At 45.5% G+C, this 18,705-nt stretch overlaps 1 protein-coding gene across 9 annotated transcripts in view; it reads left to right on the top strand.

Moving 5' to 3' along the window:
* Nucleotides 1-18,396, top strand: part of SPNS3 (sphingolipid transporter 3 (putative)) — a 47,398-nt gene extending 29,002 nt beyond the window's left edge. For 4 of the 9 annotated variants that reach the window (XM_027664508.1, XM_027664507.1, XM_027664502.1 and 1 more), the window contains 3 exons: nucleotides 1,889-1,954; nucleotides 8,030-8,128; nucleotides 10,737-11,575. In XM_027664508.1, coding sequence (XP_027520309.1) covers nucleotides 1,889-1,954; nucleotides 8,030-8,128; nucleotides 10,737-10,904 — 333 coding nt within the window. In that variant the 3' untranslated portion in view covers nucleotides 10,905-11,575. Of the gene's footprint in view, nucleotides 1-1,888; nucleotides 1,955-8,029; nucleotides 8,312-10,736; nucleotides 11,576-16,747; nucleotides 16,959-17,087; nucleotides 17,244-18,248 lie in introns of those variants that run through there. The other 5 variants (XR_003531102.1, XR_003531104.1, XM_027664503.1 and 2 more) reach the window with 5 other exon arrangements.
* The last annotated feature ends 309 nt before the right edge of the window (nucleotides 18,397-18,705 follow it).

Raw genomic sequence — 18,705 nt, forward strand, 5'->3', positions numbered from 1 at the left:
CCTAAAGATGAATTCTACTTTCCTTGCACTGGCCATGACATGCTCTTGTTCTGAGGGCTTGTACAGACTAAATAACTTGGAAAAAGCATGAAGAGAAAGAAAAACTGGAAATTACACTTTAGAAGTGCTAAACATCACAAGATTCCTATAAGGGAGATAGATCAATCTCTCATTTGATGTATGAAGGCAGGGAGTCATCTATTCCATTGGTGATATCTAGGAACAGTTTGGAAGCCTTCAGAACCTTCTGCTCTAACTGTTGGATTTGCATCTTGTTATATTTAAAGTATCAGCCAGGATCTAAATAAATCTCTTTGCTCTTTATCTCTTTCCTATTTCCCTTTAACCTGCACTATCTCTTGCTACCCATGGCACCACTGATAGAGGTTAGGTAAGTTCATACCATTATTGCTTGATGAATTTGGATCTTCCAACAGATCTACTTCAGAGAATTTTACCTTGAAATAAAGGGATAAAGAGCTAATATTTTCTGGGGAGTGCAAGATTTCACAGCCAGTCCTTATTGCCAAGTGTCTTGGTAAAAAGCTGAGCTGTGTGATTTTGCTCCCCATGTTAACAACCACATTTTGTGTTTGCCCAGAGTTCTCTAATGTAGATGTTTCACTTGCTTTCCAGCTAAGGCTGGAGCAGTGATATTGCAACAGTCCTGAACTGGAGAACAACACTTGCACTCTATCTCTTGTGAGGGCAAACCCTGCCAAGGTTGTGTCAGTGGGCAGACTTGGACAGTAGGATGCATAGATCCAAGGAGTACATATCCAAGATACATATTCAAGGAGTATGTGAAATGACTGATATTTGTTATAACTTAAGGAAAAGCAACTATGTGTGAGGGAATGGATTCAGCTGCAAATTAGGAAACCTGTATAAAGCTTTGTGAAGAGAAAGCTATCTGGATAATGGTCTATATTAAGTATCTCAGTTCTTCAAGGAACTTGTTCTCCAAACTGGTTTGGAGAAGAAAACACATGAGCAGAACAGACCAGAACCACAGAGGAGGCAGGAAGATGTGCAAAAGGTCTGGTTCTCCTTAAGAGAACATCAGCCACCCCTCCAAAAACATCTGGGCATTTGCCACTGTGCCTTTCCTAGACCAGCTACGACATCTTGACCAAGGCCTTACTGAACAGGATGCCTGTTGTAACCATGGATTTTATTTCCCAGGTGCCATCTGACTTTGTGGCCTGTGTCCTAAATAGACTCTGCCTTCTAGCACTGCTCCACCTTGACAGTGTAGCTTTACTGCTCTCCTAAAGCCTCACCTAGCCTGGGCAGGCTGCTCCAATCTGTATCCAGGGCTGGCTGAGAGGGTTAATATTCTCTGAGCCCACAGCAGTAAGAACTGTTGGGGGCCCTACCCCTTTTCCTGATGGCTGGGTCTCCATCTGTGATGGATTAGGGAATTCCCACAGGGCACCAAGGCTTCAAGGCTGCCTGTTCCTTGGAGTCCATTCCATTTTGGAAGTTCTCTCTCTGAAAGAGCCTTTAAGACTACTTGTACTAGCACAGAGATGCTTCATTTGCAAAGGGACATCTTTGATAATTTTTCAAACCTGTGCTGAAAGTTTCTCTTCCCTTGCTTTCCTCTTCCTGGGTTCAGCAGTTCATCAGGAGGGTGGTGTGTGTTTCCTATTTTGACTCTTCTGCTGAGGATTTGTGACACAAACCCCACATACCTTCTCTGGTTCCTTTCTCCACTTTTAAGATGAAATTAGGGTTTGTAAGCACAGACAGAGATGTTCAATTTATAAATAAATGGGTGTGGAGGACAACTCTCCCACAGGCATAGTCAGTGAGCCTGCCTTTATCCTCACACCAAAGAAGGACCATGCACTGTGGACAGTCACTGCTTTCTTCTCTCCTGCAGATTTTTATTGCATTTGGAGAACTGTTTTTATCTGTGAACTGGGCTGTTGTGACAGACATACTGCTGGTAAGTGCTCAGGCATCTACTTCCTTATTTCAAGTTTTTTCTCAACATAATGTTCCTAAGGCTGCATCTTGGTGGCTTTCTGGGAAGAGACAAATGAACTCCTATGAACAATCCCCTTGTTGGTACCCTGCTCACACTGGGGATGGAATCACTGCTGGGCAAGGATGCCACTGCCAATAGAGGTGTGGTGGTGCAGTCATCCAAGTTATTGTGAGCCTGGAAAGGAGATGTCCTGGCTTGGATGGAGCTTCTGCACATGGAACTCTCTAGTGCTGCCTGTCCCCAGAGCAGTTTGGGTTTCTGTACAGCTCTGTGTTGTTGGGTGTCTGCCAGAAAATGGTCTGCACCAGAAACAGGTCATTTTGTGTCTATAATCAGGTTTTCTATTTGTGCTCCAAAGGTTTAAAAACATGATCCAAATGAGGGAAAGTCAACAGTCTGTGAACTATGAACAAGTTGCTTTAATCCAGAATACAGTGCAGATGAATTCCAGTCCAGTTCCTGAGTGGAGCTATGGTGCCAAAGGGCCAGGCCAGCACTGATGGTCACGAGGGTCTCAGGGATCCAGGGCTGACACTACAAGCCCAAGGAAGGGCAGTGCATGATTTCATTTGGATTCTGCCATCAGAATTTCTTTAGAAAGCAGTGGTGTGAAAAGCACACATCTTGTGGCACTGTTAGTCTAGGTTTCGATGAGCAGCTTGGGTTTTTTATCATTTCAAAGGTTTTTAGTTAGTAATTTTTTAACACACTTGAGTTTTTACTCAAAGGAAAAATTTGGCAATCTTTCATTTATGCCGTAGCTCCACAGTAACTGATCAGTGTCTGTGTAAAACCTGTGACAGATGTTGTTATTAACACTGAATTAGAGAGATTATCACAGTCTTATCAAGTAGTTTATATGACTTTTTAATTAAATGCATAGTATGAACAAGTTGAATACTGTCAATTAGTCAAATAGGCAAGGAAATGATCTACCTTGTTCACTTCTAGTAATGAGACTGCAGAAAACTGATTTAAGTACCAGAGCCAGACTTAATTAAATGATTGACAGTTCTTCTGTTGCTCCCCATGGGCACAAGACAGAACATTTCAATTGACACTATCCTTTTCTACAAAGGGTGGAGTGCTGGGTCACACAGGAGACCCAGCCTCGCCACTTTGGGATCCCTGTGCTGGTGGGTGTGACTGTAACCCAAACATTCCAAGCAGGAAGCTCCCTGAGAGACAGGGATTGATGTGTGATTGAAGAGTGGTACAGGCAAAAGGCTGCTGCAGCTGGTACTGAAAGTGGGGAAATGGTGTGAAGGCACCAGGACAAGTGAGAGAAGGCATCAAGCCAAGGGCACAGCAGAACAGACACCTCTGACTGTTTCTTCCCAAGCAAGAGTCCCGTGTTTCCCGTTTGATGTGAAAGTGTTTCATCCTGAGGGAGCTCAAACCTATTTGCAGGTTGCTGCTGCAAACCCTGCTGTCATAATAAATCTTTCATTTAAGAACCACAGTGAATGCATTCATATATGGCACAACACAGCAGCAGTTCCCAAGAGTTTAGGACAGCAAAGGAACCTTGCAGGCTGTGCCTCCCCTGGAGCACAGCTGCCTATGAGCCTGTGAGGAACCAAAAGTTTCCACCAGGGAGTGATGGCACCATGGTCTGAGTTGCTCAGATACAACTTGCTTAGTATCTCTTCCACCTAATTAAACCCAAGGAGAAGACAAGCTGAGCAGAGATAAAAGCATCTCTATTACAGTGTTCTGTGTGAAAGGATGTGACAGAACTGCCCAACACTGACCCCTGTGTAGTGACCAAAGGGTCCTGCTGTGAAGCACCACAGAACTCTCCTTCCACTGCTGTGACCTTGCCTTGACATGAGCCTGTTTATCCACATATTTTATAGCTGAAGAGCCTTTCTTTACATTCTGATTGAGATGAAGGAAAGGAACTCCTTACATTTCACGGGTCTTCAGCAAAGCCCTGCCAACACTGTGCGTTATGTCCTCTTTCCTGGTGCTGCTCCCTCTGTGTCAGTTTTCTGCACTCTGGAATTTTCATTAAAGAATAAATAATGCAGTCAGCATTAGGGAAATGGCTTCCTGCTTAAAATCTCAGCCAGCAGCAAAAGGGTTTTGCTTCTTCTTTGACTCTCACAGAATGGTCAGAAACAATTATCCTATGAGAAAAGAGCTGGAGCCTTGCAGCAGTGAACAGGTGCAGAAAAACTATCACTGCTCCAAACTGACAACTTTTATTAGCTTCTGTTTCAGTTTATTTTGAAATCACTGGGGTTTTGTACCAGAACCAAGTATTATTACAATTACCATTCTTTTTACATCAGCTGAGGCACCACTGAGGGATTTTTTTAAGTTTCTCAATTTACTTTTTTCTGAACTCCTCCATCTGCATTTTAATTCTGTCCTCTGCCACTGTTAAAGAGGCAGGTGACACTGAATGAGGTACTGGTGATGTATGATGAGGAAAGTGAGGCAGATGGTTACTGTCAGCTCATTCCTTCAATTCCTTCCTGAACCCAAACTGCAAATCCTGGAAGGAGCTGGGCTTTGGTTCAGTTCCATCGTTCCAGTCTCAGTTTGCTCAGGGAACGCTGCATCACATCCCAGCCTGCAGGAAATCTGTGGGGAGTGCCACTGCATATCCTGGATCCATCTAAATCCAGAAGAGAAGGAGATTCTTGTCTCCCAGGTGACCAACACCACTCACTGCATTTACTTTAGAATAGTTTGGGTTTAGGTACCAGCAATGTTGCATTGATTGGCAACAAGTGGGGAGGTGATGAGTTTGGCTGAGTTCTGTGGTGGTGTGTCCCCCTGGGAGCAGACATTCAGTGGATTACCAAGAGTGTGCTTTGGGTTGGATCTCTTGAATTCTAAATATTAATCATTTTATCAGAGCAATGATGGAATTGAGCTGAATTTGTGGGAATCTGCTCATTTAGTGGCAATTTTATCCAGGAGCTGGGTTTTGTCCTGCTGGAACCCCACAGGTTTGGTATATTTCTGCTGTTGCAGTGACTGAAGGGTGCCACAGATAACAGCAGTAATTCCTCTTTTTGTCTTGTTTCCCATGTGAACTGGTAGGATTTCTGACAATGTAGCTGGATTTGCTAATGCATGTTCTTATTTTGCCATGAAAATGACTTTTCTTTCTTCCCACATGGCACTACTAGCCAGACAATGTAGCTAGAAATTCATTTATCCTGCGACCTGTGGAGGTGAAGACAAAGGGAGATGCTGGCTGAATGATGAGGACTTTCTTGCTTTGTGGCTGTGCATCAGGATGCAGTGCATGGAGCCACTTCTGTCCTCCTGCTCAGTGTAAACACAGAAATCTCAGCTGTACAACTCCAGTGCTAATGTGCACGTGGAGAGGGGCTGGAGCTGCCCTGCTGCTTTACTGGGAGGCTGTACCTGGACTGTCCCTTATGAAACATGTTTGTCCTCTGTGAGGTGACAGGACTCTGTCTTTTAGGGTTGTGGCAGCTAATAGCATAGGAGATGCTGGAACTGGAAGCCTGTGTGGGCCTTTGGAAGGCAACCAACACATTCCTGCCTTTGGAAGTGCCCTGGGAGGTGCAGGAGTGTTCCCCAGCCTGTGTTCCATCTGCTCTTTCAGCTGACAGCTCTGTGACAGCGTGTGCAGGAGGGTCTCTGGAACCCCCAGACACAGCACCACAGGCTTTGCAAACTGTACCTGTTTGGGGCTTCCCTGTCCAGGCCTCTGGGCTGGGATCTTCTGGGAGATGGGGGAGTGCAGGATGTCACCAGCATCACTGCCATGGGGTGGGGCCCTGGGCAGTCCCTGTGGCTGGGCAGGAGGCTGTGGCTACTTCAAAGTCCCTCTGTGGGGGCATCTTTTGTTTTTTCTTTTCCCAGTGAATCCCACAGTGCCTGGAGCTCTTGGTTTCCATTGTACAAAAGAACCTGAGTGACAGCACAGGCAGAGATTGTAAGACCCTCTAAACTATAGGAAACATCCCATCCTTCTATATTTCTTGTTACAGCTTTATTCCACCTGTCTGTTGTAGTTAGAGATATGGGATATTAAAGAAATGTGGTAAGGAGGTGGTGCAGGGCACTGGGAGAGACAGAGCCCATTTAGCTTCTCTGGTGTTTGCAATGCCCACGATACAGTAAGTGCATAACAATGTCTGATTTCCATTTTTCAAACACAGCCTGTAAAAGACATCTGAGTGTAGGACAGATGACATGATATCCTTGGAGAGCCAAGACCTAAAAGTCTCCAGTCCTGTACAGTCTGTCAGAGCCAGGTCTGTCTGAGTTTCCCAAGCTCAGAGTTTTCTACTGTAGTTCCTTTATCTCTCTCTGCACAAGAGCCTGTTCCCAAAATGCAGATGCTCATCTGGTACTCCGGGCGTGTTCCAAGAGAAAACAAAGCATGAGGAGGCTGCACACCCTCAGTTAGGCCAGAGTGTGCCATGGCCTCAGTGAGGAGGAGCTGGGGGACTGTTCCTTCATCCTGTGGGTGACAGGGGTTTCAGAGCAGCCAATCTCACACGACTCTGCTCTTGCTGGCCCAGGACTGGGTGCAGTGTCGTGGCAACATGGCATCAGAGAGGTTTCCTGTAAATCTGAAGAGATGTCCAACACATCCCTGGTTTAATACTTATTATCATTGAAGCACTCTATCTAAATATTCCCAGTGAAAAATAAATGTTCCATCCATGGTTAGAAATGTCTACTTTGGAGGGGCTGGGAGGGATTCAAGGGAGCTGCATGTGCCCAAAGGAAGGAAGGAGGTTGTGCCTTCCAATCCAGCTGCACTGTACAGAGCTCTCCTTCTGGGTGCAGAGGGGCTGGTTGGGAGTGATTTGTGTATCCAAGGTTGAGGCCATTTCTGCCTAAGAGGGGCACTGCCAGTGTTCCTGGTTCTTTACTAAAACTGGCTGTAATATGGAATAAGCAGGACAAAACTCTAAATTAAATGTGAGAGCAGGATCTTTTCTTAATTTTAAACCCAATTTACTGATCATGTTAATGTTTCCTTGAAGGCAGCTATAGGGCCAGTATATAGGTTATATACCTTGAGTTTGTCTCCTGGTAAAACACCGATCACCCTGTTAATTAGTGTTTGAGACACACTTAGTGATGTTTAGATCACCTTCAAAACAAAAATAAGTTGTGGGGTAGAGGACTGGGAGAATATTAAGCATTTTTTCTCTGCTATGAGCAAGTGGTTGGAAAACAAAGGTATGAAGGTTTGAAATTGCTTCTGTCTCATTCTGACTGTGAATGCATTTTGTGTAAAGGCATTATTGAAAGAGACACAAATTATATGGAATCATGCTGTACTTCTTCAGGCACAGTTGATCTTCAGTAGCACAGGCACAAAGCCCTTATTACCCCCAAATTACTATATTTTATTTGACAAAATGGTTCTAATCTCTGTGATGCTTTGCTGTGTCCTGGGTGTGCACACCTCCAACTTGTTATTTAAACTGTGTGCACTCACAAGCAAAATCATTTGGAGGTGTTGATATCCAGTGATCTCAGGTGATACCCATTTACAGGCAGTGCCATCACAGCACCACCAGCCACCTTCTGGTCTCACAGCTTGGGTCTCCTCCCTGTGTCTCCCCGTGGTCTGTAAGGTCCCAGCTGACACGCTGTACAGCCACAGGGGCTCCTTCGGGCTCCAGGTCCCCCAGAGTCCCCCCAGCAGTCCAGACCAGGCCTGCTGACACAGGTCACAGGAGACTTTTCCCAGGGGCTGTCAGTGCTCAATATCCTTATTAGCAAATCATTATGACTGCAAGGAATACTTGGCTGGAGGCTTCTGATAGTTGCATGGCCAAATGAATCTGTGTAGTAAGGGGAGTCCTGGTTTAGTTACTTTACTGTCGTTCCCTCCCATGTCTTCCTTCCCTGAATGTTCTTTTCCCTCAACAAAACGTGCAATGTACTCTTTTGCCCAGAAAAACTTCTGTGTTTCCAAACTTGTAATACAAAATACAAAAGTTAATGCCTCAATGTCTCTGGGATGTCCCAGAAGCAGCTGCCATTGCTGAGGCTCTCTCTGGTGCTGTTTTGTTGCAGTACGTGGTGACCCCGAGGCGCCAGTCCACGGCCATCGCCCTGCAGATCCTGCTGAGCCACCTGCTGGGGGATGCAGGCAGCCCGTACCTCATCGGGGCTGTAAGTGAACTCCCTGCTTCTGGAGCCTTCCTTAGGGGAAAACTACCACAAACTGAAACACACTCGCAGACCGTAGACACTACCTGGTCCAAAACTACAAATTACTTATATTGCTTATACTGGTTCTAGAACACAGACATTATTTTTTACCTGCATGAAACCCCTGGTCCTGTGACACTGCAGGTGGGTAGAATTATAATCTTATATAGAATATAATCCTATCCATGCAGTAGAAACTTATTTTGATCTGAAATGTGAAAACTCACGTATTTTTGAAGGTACATGTTTTTGCAAACATGATGTCATGGGTACTGTACTTGGATTTAAGCACTTTCTGCTCTTGTGAGGAGTTTCATGGAAATTAATCAAATGCATTTAAAAGCCAAGACTCAAAATCTCAAAGTTGATGGTCTCTTGGAAATCAGAACAAAAGTGATGCAATTTTGCCTTTAGATACTACTTGGCCTTTAAAGCTCTGGTCTCAAAGCACCTTAACCTTGATTTTCATATTCCTTGAGACCTGATTTCTTTGCCCTGCCTACATTTACCTGATCTGAGGTGCTTCTGGACAAAGCAGCCAAATCCTGTTTTCTCTGTGCAGTTCATTAGTTTCAGTTCCAGTGGATTGTACCTGTCAGTGCCAATTCCTTCCCTCATTCTTTGTGATTTAGGACACAGTAACTCTGCACACACCAATCACCCACTTTGATTTTTCTGCTTTACTGGACATGGAAGAGAGAGTGAGTCCTTGTTGTTGCTTTAAAGTTTTCTTTGTATGGGAGTTTATTTAAAGTTCACCTCAGGACTCTCTGTTGGTGCTTTGTCCCCTGTTAACAGTGGCAGGGTTAGACAGGGCCAGGAATGCCCCAGTGAGCTGTTCCTGCAGGCACAGCTGCTGCTCCAGCCTCACACGAGCTTCCCCTTGTCCTCAACTGGGTGAAAACCAGAGTTTCAGCTGTGTAATCTGTCTGGCAGAGAAGACACCCTCTCTCACTGAGGGATTCCTCCTGCTCAGCCTCTTTTTTTGGCAAATGAAGAGACCACTTTGCTCATCCCTGTGTATTAGGAAAGTCCTGCCCTCCCACTAATCCAGCTGTCTGTGTGTGGGAACAGAACACCCAACACCCCTGTGCCAGGGAAAATGGCTGACATGGGATGCAGCAACGGGAGGAACCCTAAAAGCTGAAATACCTCTTGTGCCTTCTCCTTTGACCAGTTGTTTAAGCTTCCTGCCTGAAAGGTGAAGCTGTTTGTGCCTCTACCCCCCCACGTGTCCTCTGAGGCCTCGTGCGGGCAGTGCTGTGTCACCGTGTGCAGGACCTGCAGACAGGCACCTTAAACAACAGCTCACCCAGGAGTGTGAAGACAAATAAAGTTTATCCAGATGAGATTAACCTCAGGTAACCTTGCAACTTCATAAAGAACAGAGACAACAAACCCAGGAATAAAACTGCTCTGTGTCCGGGTGGGATGCTGTGCAACGAGCACCTCATTTCTTCTGGAATGCTTCTGTGAGCCCAAACACCAACACAGCCCAGGACTGCTGCTGGTTAAACACTGAATCTGCTTTCACATTCTGCTGTTGTTTTATAACCTGCTTCAGCCAACCCTTTAGCTTAAAATCTGGCTGAATAATCAGGGAATAGTCTTTTTCAGAGTCTGTTTTTCTTCCTTCTGCGCTCCAGAAATTTTTCACTAAGAATCTTAACATTAAATGCATTAGGTTTGTATTGTGGCCATGATGCTTGCTGTAGTCTCTAGGTGCCCATTTAGAATTTATCTTGCTTTTATCTGCCTAAAGTGTCATAAATAATCATATAAAACCCAGCAAAGGTTGAAGAGTCTCATATTTGTGCACTTCAAATCACACGGTGCATTCTAACTATTAAGAACAAATGTGGGAATAAAAATGACTGCTTTTAACATTTATCTTTTTGTTTATGCTAAGAAGAGATTTCAAGTTCCTTGAGTGTTGAATCTTATTGAGTTTCTTGAAATCAGCTTTTCTTTCTGTCTGCAAAAATAAAATTCATATGTATCATTCATAACCTTTACAACTTCATCCTCCCACCAGTGCAAAAAAGCACCTGCCTGGTATCTTCTTCTCCCAGTTCCTTACTGTGTCACTCCATGACTCCTCAAATGCCTTTTGGCTCAAAAGCAGCCCCCACTCTTGTCTGTAATTAATCTCCAGCTCTTCCCTTTCTAATGAGTGTTGCTGCTTGTGCCTGTAGTGCTGTTAACCCCCTGTTTCTATCCACTGGATGCCAGTCAGGGAGGTATAAAGTTATTGAACAGCACCAAGAGATGCTAAAGGTCATTCCCAAATGCCTGTGCTGTGCTGGCTGTCTGGAGATGGGCTAGGAAATGGTAAAATGTATTTCCCACTCCTGTGAGTGGGGGCACCGAAGGGATGAAGAACATGAGATTCCTTGAGCAGTGGAAGCTGGAGAGCAGGGCAGTCCAGGTGTGCTTGGCAAGCCTGGGCAGCAGCCTCTCATCCTGGTGTGCCTGTCTGATCCTTCCCAGGGCCACGCTGTGACCAGGCTGTTAAACCACGGGAGGAAGGGGTGTTATCCCAATTAATGCAGCCTTGTTCCCTCCCCAGATCTCCAATGCCCTGCAGGCCCGGGGTGCTCCGTCCTTCCAGAGCAGCTTCCGGAGCATCCAGAGCAGCTTTGCCATCTGTGCCTTCGTGGGGGCCTTTGGAGGAGCCTTTTTCCTCCTGACATCTCTGTACATCGAGGGAGATCGGAGAGAAGCAGAAAGGCCCTGAGGTGTCTGTATGTCTGTATGACTTCTAGACTTGTAGCTGGTGGCTTTCCCGTGGGGACACCAGCCATGGTATGGGATCTGAACCAATATCTGTGTTGTGGTAATGCCACACTACTTTTGATAAAAAAGATAAAGGCAAAATCCCAGCAAAGTCTCAGATTAAATAAACCTCCCATGTCGAGCAAAACAGACCCCAGAGCTCACAAGGACCAGGGAAGTGCTGGTAGTGACATCTGCAAAATGCTGCAGTGCCTGGAGGAAATAACATCCTTTACTGTAGTGCACCAGTGCAGACTGCAGGGAGCAGGAGGTTCTTCTGCTCTGGTCTTTCTCAGCCCTGTAGAACCAGTCCTGGCTCTCTGTAGCACTTTTCCCTCTTCCCAGGGAAGTTCATGTTCAAAGTGTAAAAGACCTGAAGTAAACCTGTTGAATTGGACAGAACACATCCTCAGTCCCCTGGGTTCTTACAGCCTCCTTCTGCTCTGACTTGGTTTTCCAGGTACCAGCAAAGAACTGTCTCTCAGAGGAAGATGAACTCTGGGGCGAGATTTGCACAGAAGAAAAGACCATCCTCCCCTTTTTCTTTCCTTTTTGCTTAATGAGATACAGCTGGAGAAAAGGCCAAATCACAATTCCTCCATATGGCAGAAAATCCTGCACACTGACTTTTTTTGGATGCTTTTGACTGTGAGTCAAAAATCGCTCTTGCACTGGCATATGGCAACCCTCCCCCATCTGCAGCGAGGCCTGAGGACTCTGTGGGGCTGGGGAGCTCCAGGAGGTGTTTTATGGAGCTGTCACTGGCACCACTGCTGACCCCAACAAGGCAGGAGCTTTGGAGGCACAATGTCTCCTGGAGATTAGGGAGGGAGGCCCATGAGTGCTCAGCAGGATGAGATTTGTCTGTAGAATTTGCAAAATATAGATAGTACAAAGTCAGTGTCAGATTCAAGAGGGGAGGGTCATGATCATTTTATATGTAATGTGTTAATGGTCTCTTCCTAATCCTTTGAGGCTCTTCAGCATATCCTCAGGCCTTGGGTAAGTATCTCCTCTCAGAAGGGAACGGAAGCTGAAAAACCACTTAAACAGAACTGTCTATTTGAGCTCCTGTCTCTCAAGTGCAGAGGATCTGGGATGTGGTATCTGCTGTCTCAATATCATGCCAGATACATGATCAGTGGGGCCAACCTTCACTGTTTGTCACAATGTAGTTTCCAGCAGCACCTTAAAGCCAAAGCCTGAGGAAGATATTGGCAAGTGAATTGTGAAGTGTTATGAATCTTGCCTGATTCTCCCAGTAAATCATAAGGATCATAAAGCACAACATTCCTGTAATGGTTGTGAATGTCTAATGTCACTATAAATACCATAATTCAGCAACTGCAGGTTTTTGTTTCTCCTTCTGTCTACCTCATTTTTAAAAAATCTGTTCTGAAATCTGACTTAGACCCACGTAGTGAAGGGTGACCATTGTGGGAAATAACAGAGAAGCTTTTTGTGAAACCCGGTAAGAGTGTGATAATTGTCTTTAAAATAAAAGTTGGTGTTCTGAAAGACTGAGCAGCTTTTTCTGGTTGTGAAAGCCAGCCATGGCCATTATACCACTGACCTTTTGGAAATTTGTCCCACAAGGGATTTTTGCTCTTGGATGTGAATGCAACAGCTTGTAGAGGTCTAAGAGCTTCAGGCATGGCAGGATTGCAGCAGCTCCACAGTGCTTCCCTATTGCTATGCTCAGGATTTGCCCTGGAAACAGATGAGCTATTTATCACTTTAGTTAAGTCAGCATTAAATTCGTCTAATAAAAAATTAACCAGGAGCTGTATCTGCCCACTGTGCAGGCACGGATTTGACATATGAGCAAGAGATGCCAAATGCTGTTCTGGAAATGGTACACGGAGTCCGGGACAAACTCCTTCCTACTCCTACTCTCCTCTCCTCCCTGAAAGCCTAGAAATGAGCAGGATCACTCTGACTAGTTCAATTCCATCTTTTCAAATGCCTCTCTCTTTTCTTTGTAATTTAAGGGCATTTGGCAATTTTTTTGTTATTTTTTGCTGAATTTTAGCAGGACTAACACCCACTCGGCTTCTGGCCCTCTGTCTTAAAGATGGAACCTCACTAGGATTTGTAAAAGGAGGAGAATTTCATGACGTTTTCTGCATGTCTTGAATTTGCTTCTTAGCAGGTGGCACCAAATTCTGCACTGAGGGATGAACTTAGTGCTGGAGGATGCTGTGGTGAACTGCAGCTATTTCAGACATTACACTCCTTTCATGCCACCAAAAAACTTGGATTAGGGAAAGCCACAGAGTCCTGGCACATGGACAGTGAAGGAACTGAAGTTCTCTTAAGGCATCAGCTGAAATACCTGTTGTTTTCTACATTTCCAACTAAGTACAAGTAAGGGAAAAATAGAGGCATTAAAAAAGTTATTAAATTTGCTGCTTTGTCTACATTGGAAAGAGCTGCTGCTGGAAGCTGCTGGTTATGGAGATGGTTTGTTCTGCAGCATTCCTGCTGCCTGGAGTCTGTGTCCCTTGCAGCAACTGAATGATAACGTGTATTTTCTGTAACTGTTTGTATATTCTCCTCCTACCTTTAACATTTCTTCTTTGCTCTTTCCCACCAAAACAGTGGGAAAGAGGCACTTTGGAACAGCTCCAAATGGTGGGATTTTATAATTCCATTCAGGTAACCATTTTGATCTTTTCCTCCCCTTCTTCCCTCATTCCCAAAGCAGGGACAGGTGACCTTCAGTGCTGTTTATGTGGATATTTTTTAAACAAGTTTTAGAGCTCTGCTTTGCATAAAAATGGCCTTCAGAGTTGTGATTATTTGGAGCTTCTACCAAATGGGTGCAAGACACACCTAAGACACAACAGTGCTGTGCTGTGTCCCCACTTGCCCAGGGGTTCCTCCCACCACTGATGTGCTGTGACATTGCTCTCAGCACAGTTTTAATTGTCAAAGACATTCCATGTCACTTTTTCTCTCCTTCCCAAACCACTGCTCTGGGATGGGATTTCCCAGCTCCTCAGGATCTCCCTGTACCAGGGCTGAAGGTGGCAGAGCTCCCAGGATCTACAGCTCCTGTGTGGGTGCCCTCTCCTAAGAACACCTCATGTTTTGCTCCTCTTTGCCCTCATTACTCGTGCAGCCAAATGGTCTTTTGCAAACTAAGAAACCCCAAAGTCCTCCACTATTCCAAAACTTTCAGGGCAAAAATTTTCTTCAGAGATCCTTCTGCTGGTTTGGAAACACTGTTCACTCCTCAGGCCTCCTTTGAGCACTGGGTTCTCCCACCCTGCCCGTGAGGGTGCCTGGGACCAGGGAGCACTCCCCTCATCCCTTGGAATAGGCACAAACCCCATGGAAGAACATCTGTGGGGCCCTGCCAAGTCCTGCTGGCATTTGAGTAGTTGGAACTGGCTGTGTTCATCTCAGTTCTATAATTATCCTCATTGTAATCCAATAAAGCCTTGGAAAGGTTCTTAGAAGGCTTTTCGTTTATAAGGGAAGCAAAGGTTGATATGAGGAGACTCCTGAGCCTGATGCTGGTGAAGGTGATCTAAGTTGTGGGGATCTCACTTTGTGTAATTCAATGTTTCAGAACAGTTTTGTTATTAGTATGTAAATTACCCACACACCCTGGGATAATCAGATGGCTGAAATTCAGGACATTATTGTAAGGGCTGTCAAATCTCATTGCAGGAAAGTCCTTTGGAAATGCCCTGTTCAAAGTGCCCAGGTTTGGACTGTGATTCCATCCCAGCCAAGGGGGCTGGAGCAGGGCTTGGGAAACACACTCTCTATCCCTAAAACTAGGATTCTGTGCCATGAAAAGCCTGATCTGTCCAGGACTCAGCTCACACTGTGGCACTAAGGTCTGACTTTATCTGCTCATACCCTCCAGTGTTAATATCCCTACAGTTAATATTTTTCTGTATTACTGTGAAATGCTTTTAAATGGAATCGAAAGGTAAATTCATGTATTCATGCACACAGGTATAATTTGCTTTTCAGTACTGAATGTGTTGGGCAGGAGGCTTGAAACTGATGTAAAAGGATGGGAATCATTTTTGAAAGTACTGACTCCAAGTCACCTATTTAATTCCACCTCAAGTACCCTAGGAAGTGGCCTGACTTCTCCCTTCCTTCATTCCTTTTTTCCCAAGAGCCTTGCATCCCTCTGTTCCTGACAAAGGCAGACTGAGCAGCTGTGTGTTCAACACTCAAGGAAATTAGGCCATTTGCTTAAAGATTTGATTATGGGTTTGGAATCCTAATCTTGGGCACCTAATTTGGAAATCTTGGTTGTAGGGAGTTTTTTTCAGGAATATTTCTATCCTGCTCCACGAAAACATCACTTTAAGAAATGCAGGCCTGTGAGCAGAGCTTAAGCTTCAGTGTGGGAGGCAGTGCAACTGTTCTGCACAGCTTTTTGTCTTTGCAGGTTGCATTTTCAGTGCCTGACCTTGGTTTTTGTGTATATGGACACCCTGCACAGAGGAGATGTCACAGGGAGGGGGGTGGCAAAGATGGGAGCAGGCAGGGCTGTGAGGGAGGACATGGAGTGAAAAAGGACACCTGAGTTCTTGCTGAGAATATTTCCACAGTAAAACCAGTGAAAAGAAGTTTCTTTAACCCATTTAGAGATAAATGTGGATTCATTGAGTAGTGGAATAAAATGTGGATCACAGCCTACTTATAGGATGTGAGAAACATCTGCCCTCCAATGAGGCTGCAGAGGTGCAAGAAAAGGACCCAAATTCCTCCTCCTCCTTCTCTTCCTTCTCCTTGCCTTTGGACTTTATTTCCAAAGGCCCTGGAAAGCCAGAGTTAAGACTCACTTGTCCTGAGGTAGGATCTGTCAGAGGGGCAGTGGCACCCACCTCCAGCAGGTGCTGTGTGTGTCAGACACGCTGGGAGCAGTGCAGGTTGTCAGGGACACTCTGAGCTGTTTGTATTTGCTGCCCAGGCAGCCTTTGCTCCGTCCTGTTCTCCACCAGCTGTGACAAGGGATAACAAGGGATAATGTTATTCTGTGTCTCCAGGCTCCTTTCCACTGGGAGCTGCCTCTCCCGGTGTCAGCTGAGGACAGGACACGGTGTGTGACAGCACAGCCAGCACAGGTCCCTCAGCGGGCTCTGGAATGTGGCTTTGCTCCTCCTCCTTTCGGCCCTCGTGGCTACAGGGAATGTGTTCCAGCCGTCGGGAATGCTGAGAGTCCAAGGGAAGCTGTCGCTGTCCCTGCCAGGGAGAGGCCTCCCAGCACAGGAGGCTGGACAGGGCTGGGCACTCCAGGGACTGACTCCAACAGGGGCAGGGTGGGCAGGGACATGGGAATGAACAGGAGGAGCAGTGGGGAATGAGGAATGACATCCAACATCCCATTCAGCAACGGTGACATCAGGATTTTAAAGAAATGTCCAAATACATTGGTTCCTTGATGGGATTTGTTTTAATCTGTGTTAAAATAGGAGTTTATATTTGTATTTGCCCCTGTAGCCCACTGCTTTAATAGGATTACCTTTAGCATCACCCTGTGGGCTCTTCCACTCCTCATTCCACATCTTCTGTGTCTCAGCAGATCCAATCAGGTGTTTTTTCATTGCTCAACAGCACAGAGGAAATGAATTTTTCTGGTGAGGGGAAAGCACAGTGAATAGCTTGATTCCCCTCCCCAATACCATCTGCAATCACTTTTGTGCTGCAAATGAAGGCAATGTTTTCCTGGGTCAGAGGTGCCTGATTATTCATAGCACTTTCATTTCCAGCAGCAGAGTCACCCCATCCCTGCCAATCATCATCCTGGTTTGTGTTTGGTTTCTTTTACAGTGCTCTGGGCTTTGCAAGTCTAGCTGCTCTCCAAACTCCTCCTGTTCTTTGTCGCTTGTCCTGGGCTGGTGCCAGCAGTTCTCAGCTTCTGAAGAGACCAACAAGGGCACTTTGGCACCAGTATTGCAGTTTTCTCCCATCTTATGAGATCCTGTCTGTTTAAAAGAGAATGAAATGGGAAGGAGGGAAGAGTGTAACACTCAGTTCACTTGTAAGTAGCCAAAAACCCCCCAACTGAGTAGTATTTACCAAGATGGATCAGTGTCTTGGTTTTCATGGCATGTCAGTGCTGACTTTTTCCTCCAGATTTCTTCAGTTTGTCTTTTTTCATCTTGTCAAGGTTATTCTGAAAGGCTTTGAGGTCACAGCCACCAGAGTAGGGATGTGGTCAGCAAGGGGCCCCCAGACAGGGCCACCTGCAAGATGAGACCTTCACAGACACCAAAGGAAAGCTTTCAGATATTCAGTTCTTGCAGGCTAAACCTGCAGAAAACAGGTCAGTGTTCTCAGGAGGGCTCCTGCTCTGCATGTTGGACTGGCAGGAATTTCACATGCTCCCTGCCATAACCTGGGAGTGGGAAATGGCACAGGGAGCTGGGACTCTCACAAGAAGAAAGCTGAAGATGGGAAAAACAAAGGAGAGGTGTTTGGATTAGAGGCAGTTCGGAGATCCACAGAAAGGAGAAAGGGAGGTGGCAAATCTCTGAGTAGAAGATGTGTTCCAGTGAGGTGGGCAGCTCTTGGCTTCCACACAGCAATGCCAGGACAAGGCTTGATGGCCTGTGTCTCTGGAGTGTGGGATCTTGAGGAGGTTTCACCAATTCCTGCTGACTCAGTCCTGTGTCATGAGGGATGTGGAAGGGCTCTCTCTCCAGCATGGCATGTACATTTAACTTTTAGAAAAATGAATTTTTGGTAGGCAAAAGGAATCTGCTTTCAGCCTCCCCTTGGAAGGCTTTAATGCCAGTGAAGTATTCCCTGAACCAGCACATTTTACTGGAGCTGTGTCCAATGGTGGGGATGGGAGCTTGTGCTGGGGTACAGCAAAGAGCTCAGGAAGCATCTGACAGAGGAGGAAGGAGTGGAAAAGTGGAAGAAAGTGAACATATGCTAAACTAGAGTGTCTGAAACTAATGGGATGTAAAAAGATTCAGGCTAATGAAGCTTTTCATGAAATAAATATCTGCTAAACTCTACCTGGAATCCTGCACTGCCTCTTCCTTAGATCAAAGCACTTTGCATTCCTCTGATGCCTACAGGTAACAGTGAGGAGTGTTAAAATTGCTGCCCAAACATTGCTTTACTTCACACCTCGTGATAGCCACGGGCTGTGTTTGGCTCTAACAAGCCTGACGTGGGGTAGTAAGTTTGGAAACAATTTAAGTGTGTTTATAAAATCAGGGCATTGTTTAATAAGTGCCTGTTACTGGCTGCATTATAGTTTTATGGGTATGTAAAACATTGCAGTCTGATGTTTCAGGTATACACACCCAAAATACAGGGCTAAGGAGGGACCTGGACCAGTGGCACAGCTGTGAGAAACATCTGTACCTGCTGCACCCACAGGACACCTCCCTGCAGACCAGCAGCACCGAGGGAACTGCAAACAAACATTTCCAGAGGTGGGCAACAAGAAAAAAATCCCTGAGACGAACGACAGGTACTTCAATGATCCTTAGGGGAAGGGTTTTATTCTAAAATCGGGCAGTAGCTTTAAACCCTGTACAGTTTCTTGCATTTTTTCCTGAACTAACCCTGGCTGGTCTCTGATGGAGGCAAGATACTTGTTTTTCTCTATCTGATAAAATCACTCCTGCATCTCCCCTGACTGAAGATGCTGCCAACATTTTGTTGGCATTTTTTGTTAATATCTGCAGAATCTGCTGATACACAGCAATGATGTACAGCTTGAGATTAACACTGACTTGTTTTATATTGTCACGGTCCAGTCAGACAAG

The sequence above is a fragment of the Corapipo altera genome, unplaced genomic scaffold (genome assembly GCF_003945725.1).
Source record: "Corapipo altera isolate COAL_440 unplaced genomic scaffold, ASM394572v1 181b, whole genome shotgun sequence".
Taxonomy (NCBI): domain Eukaryota; kingdom Metazoa; phylum Chordata; class Aves; order Passeriformes; family Pipridae; genus Corapipo; species Corapipo altera.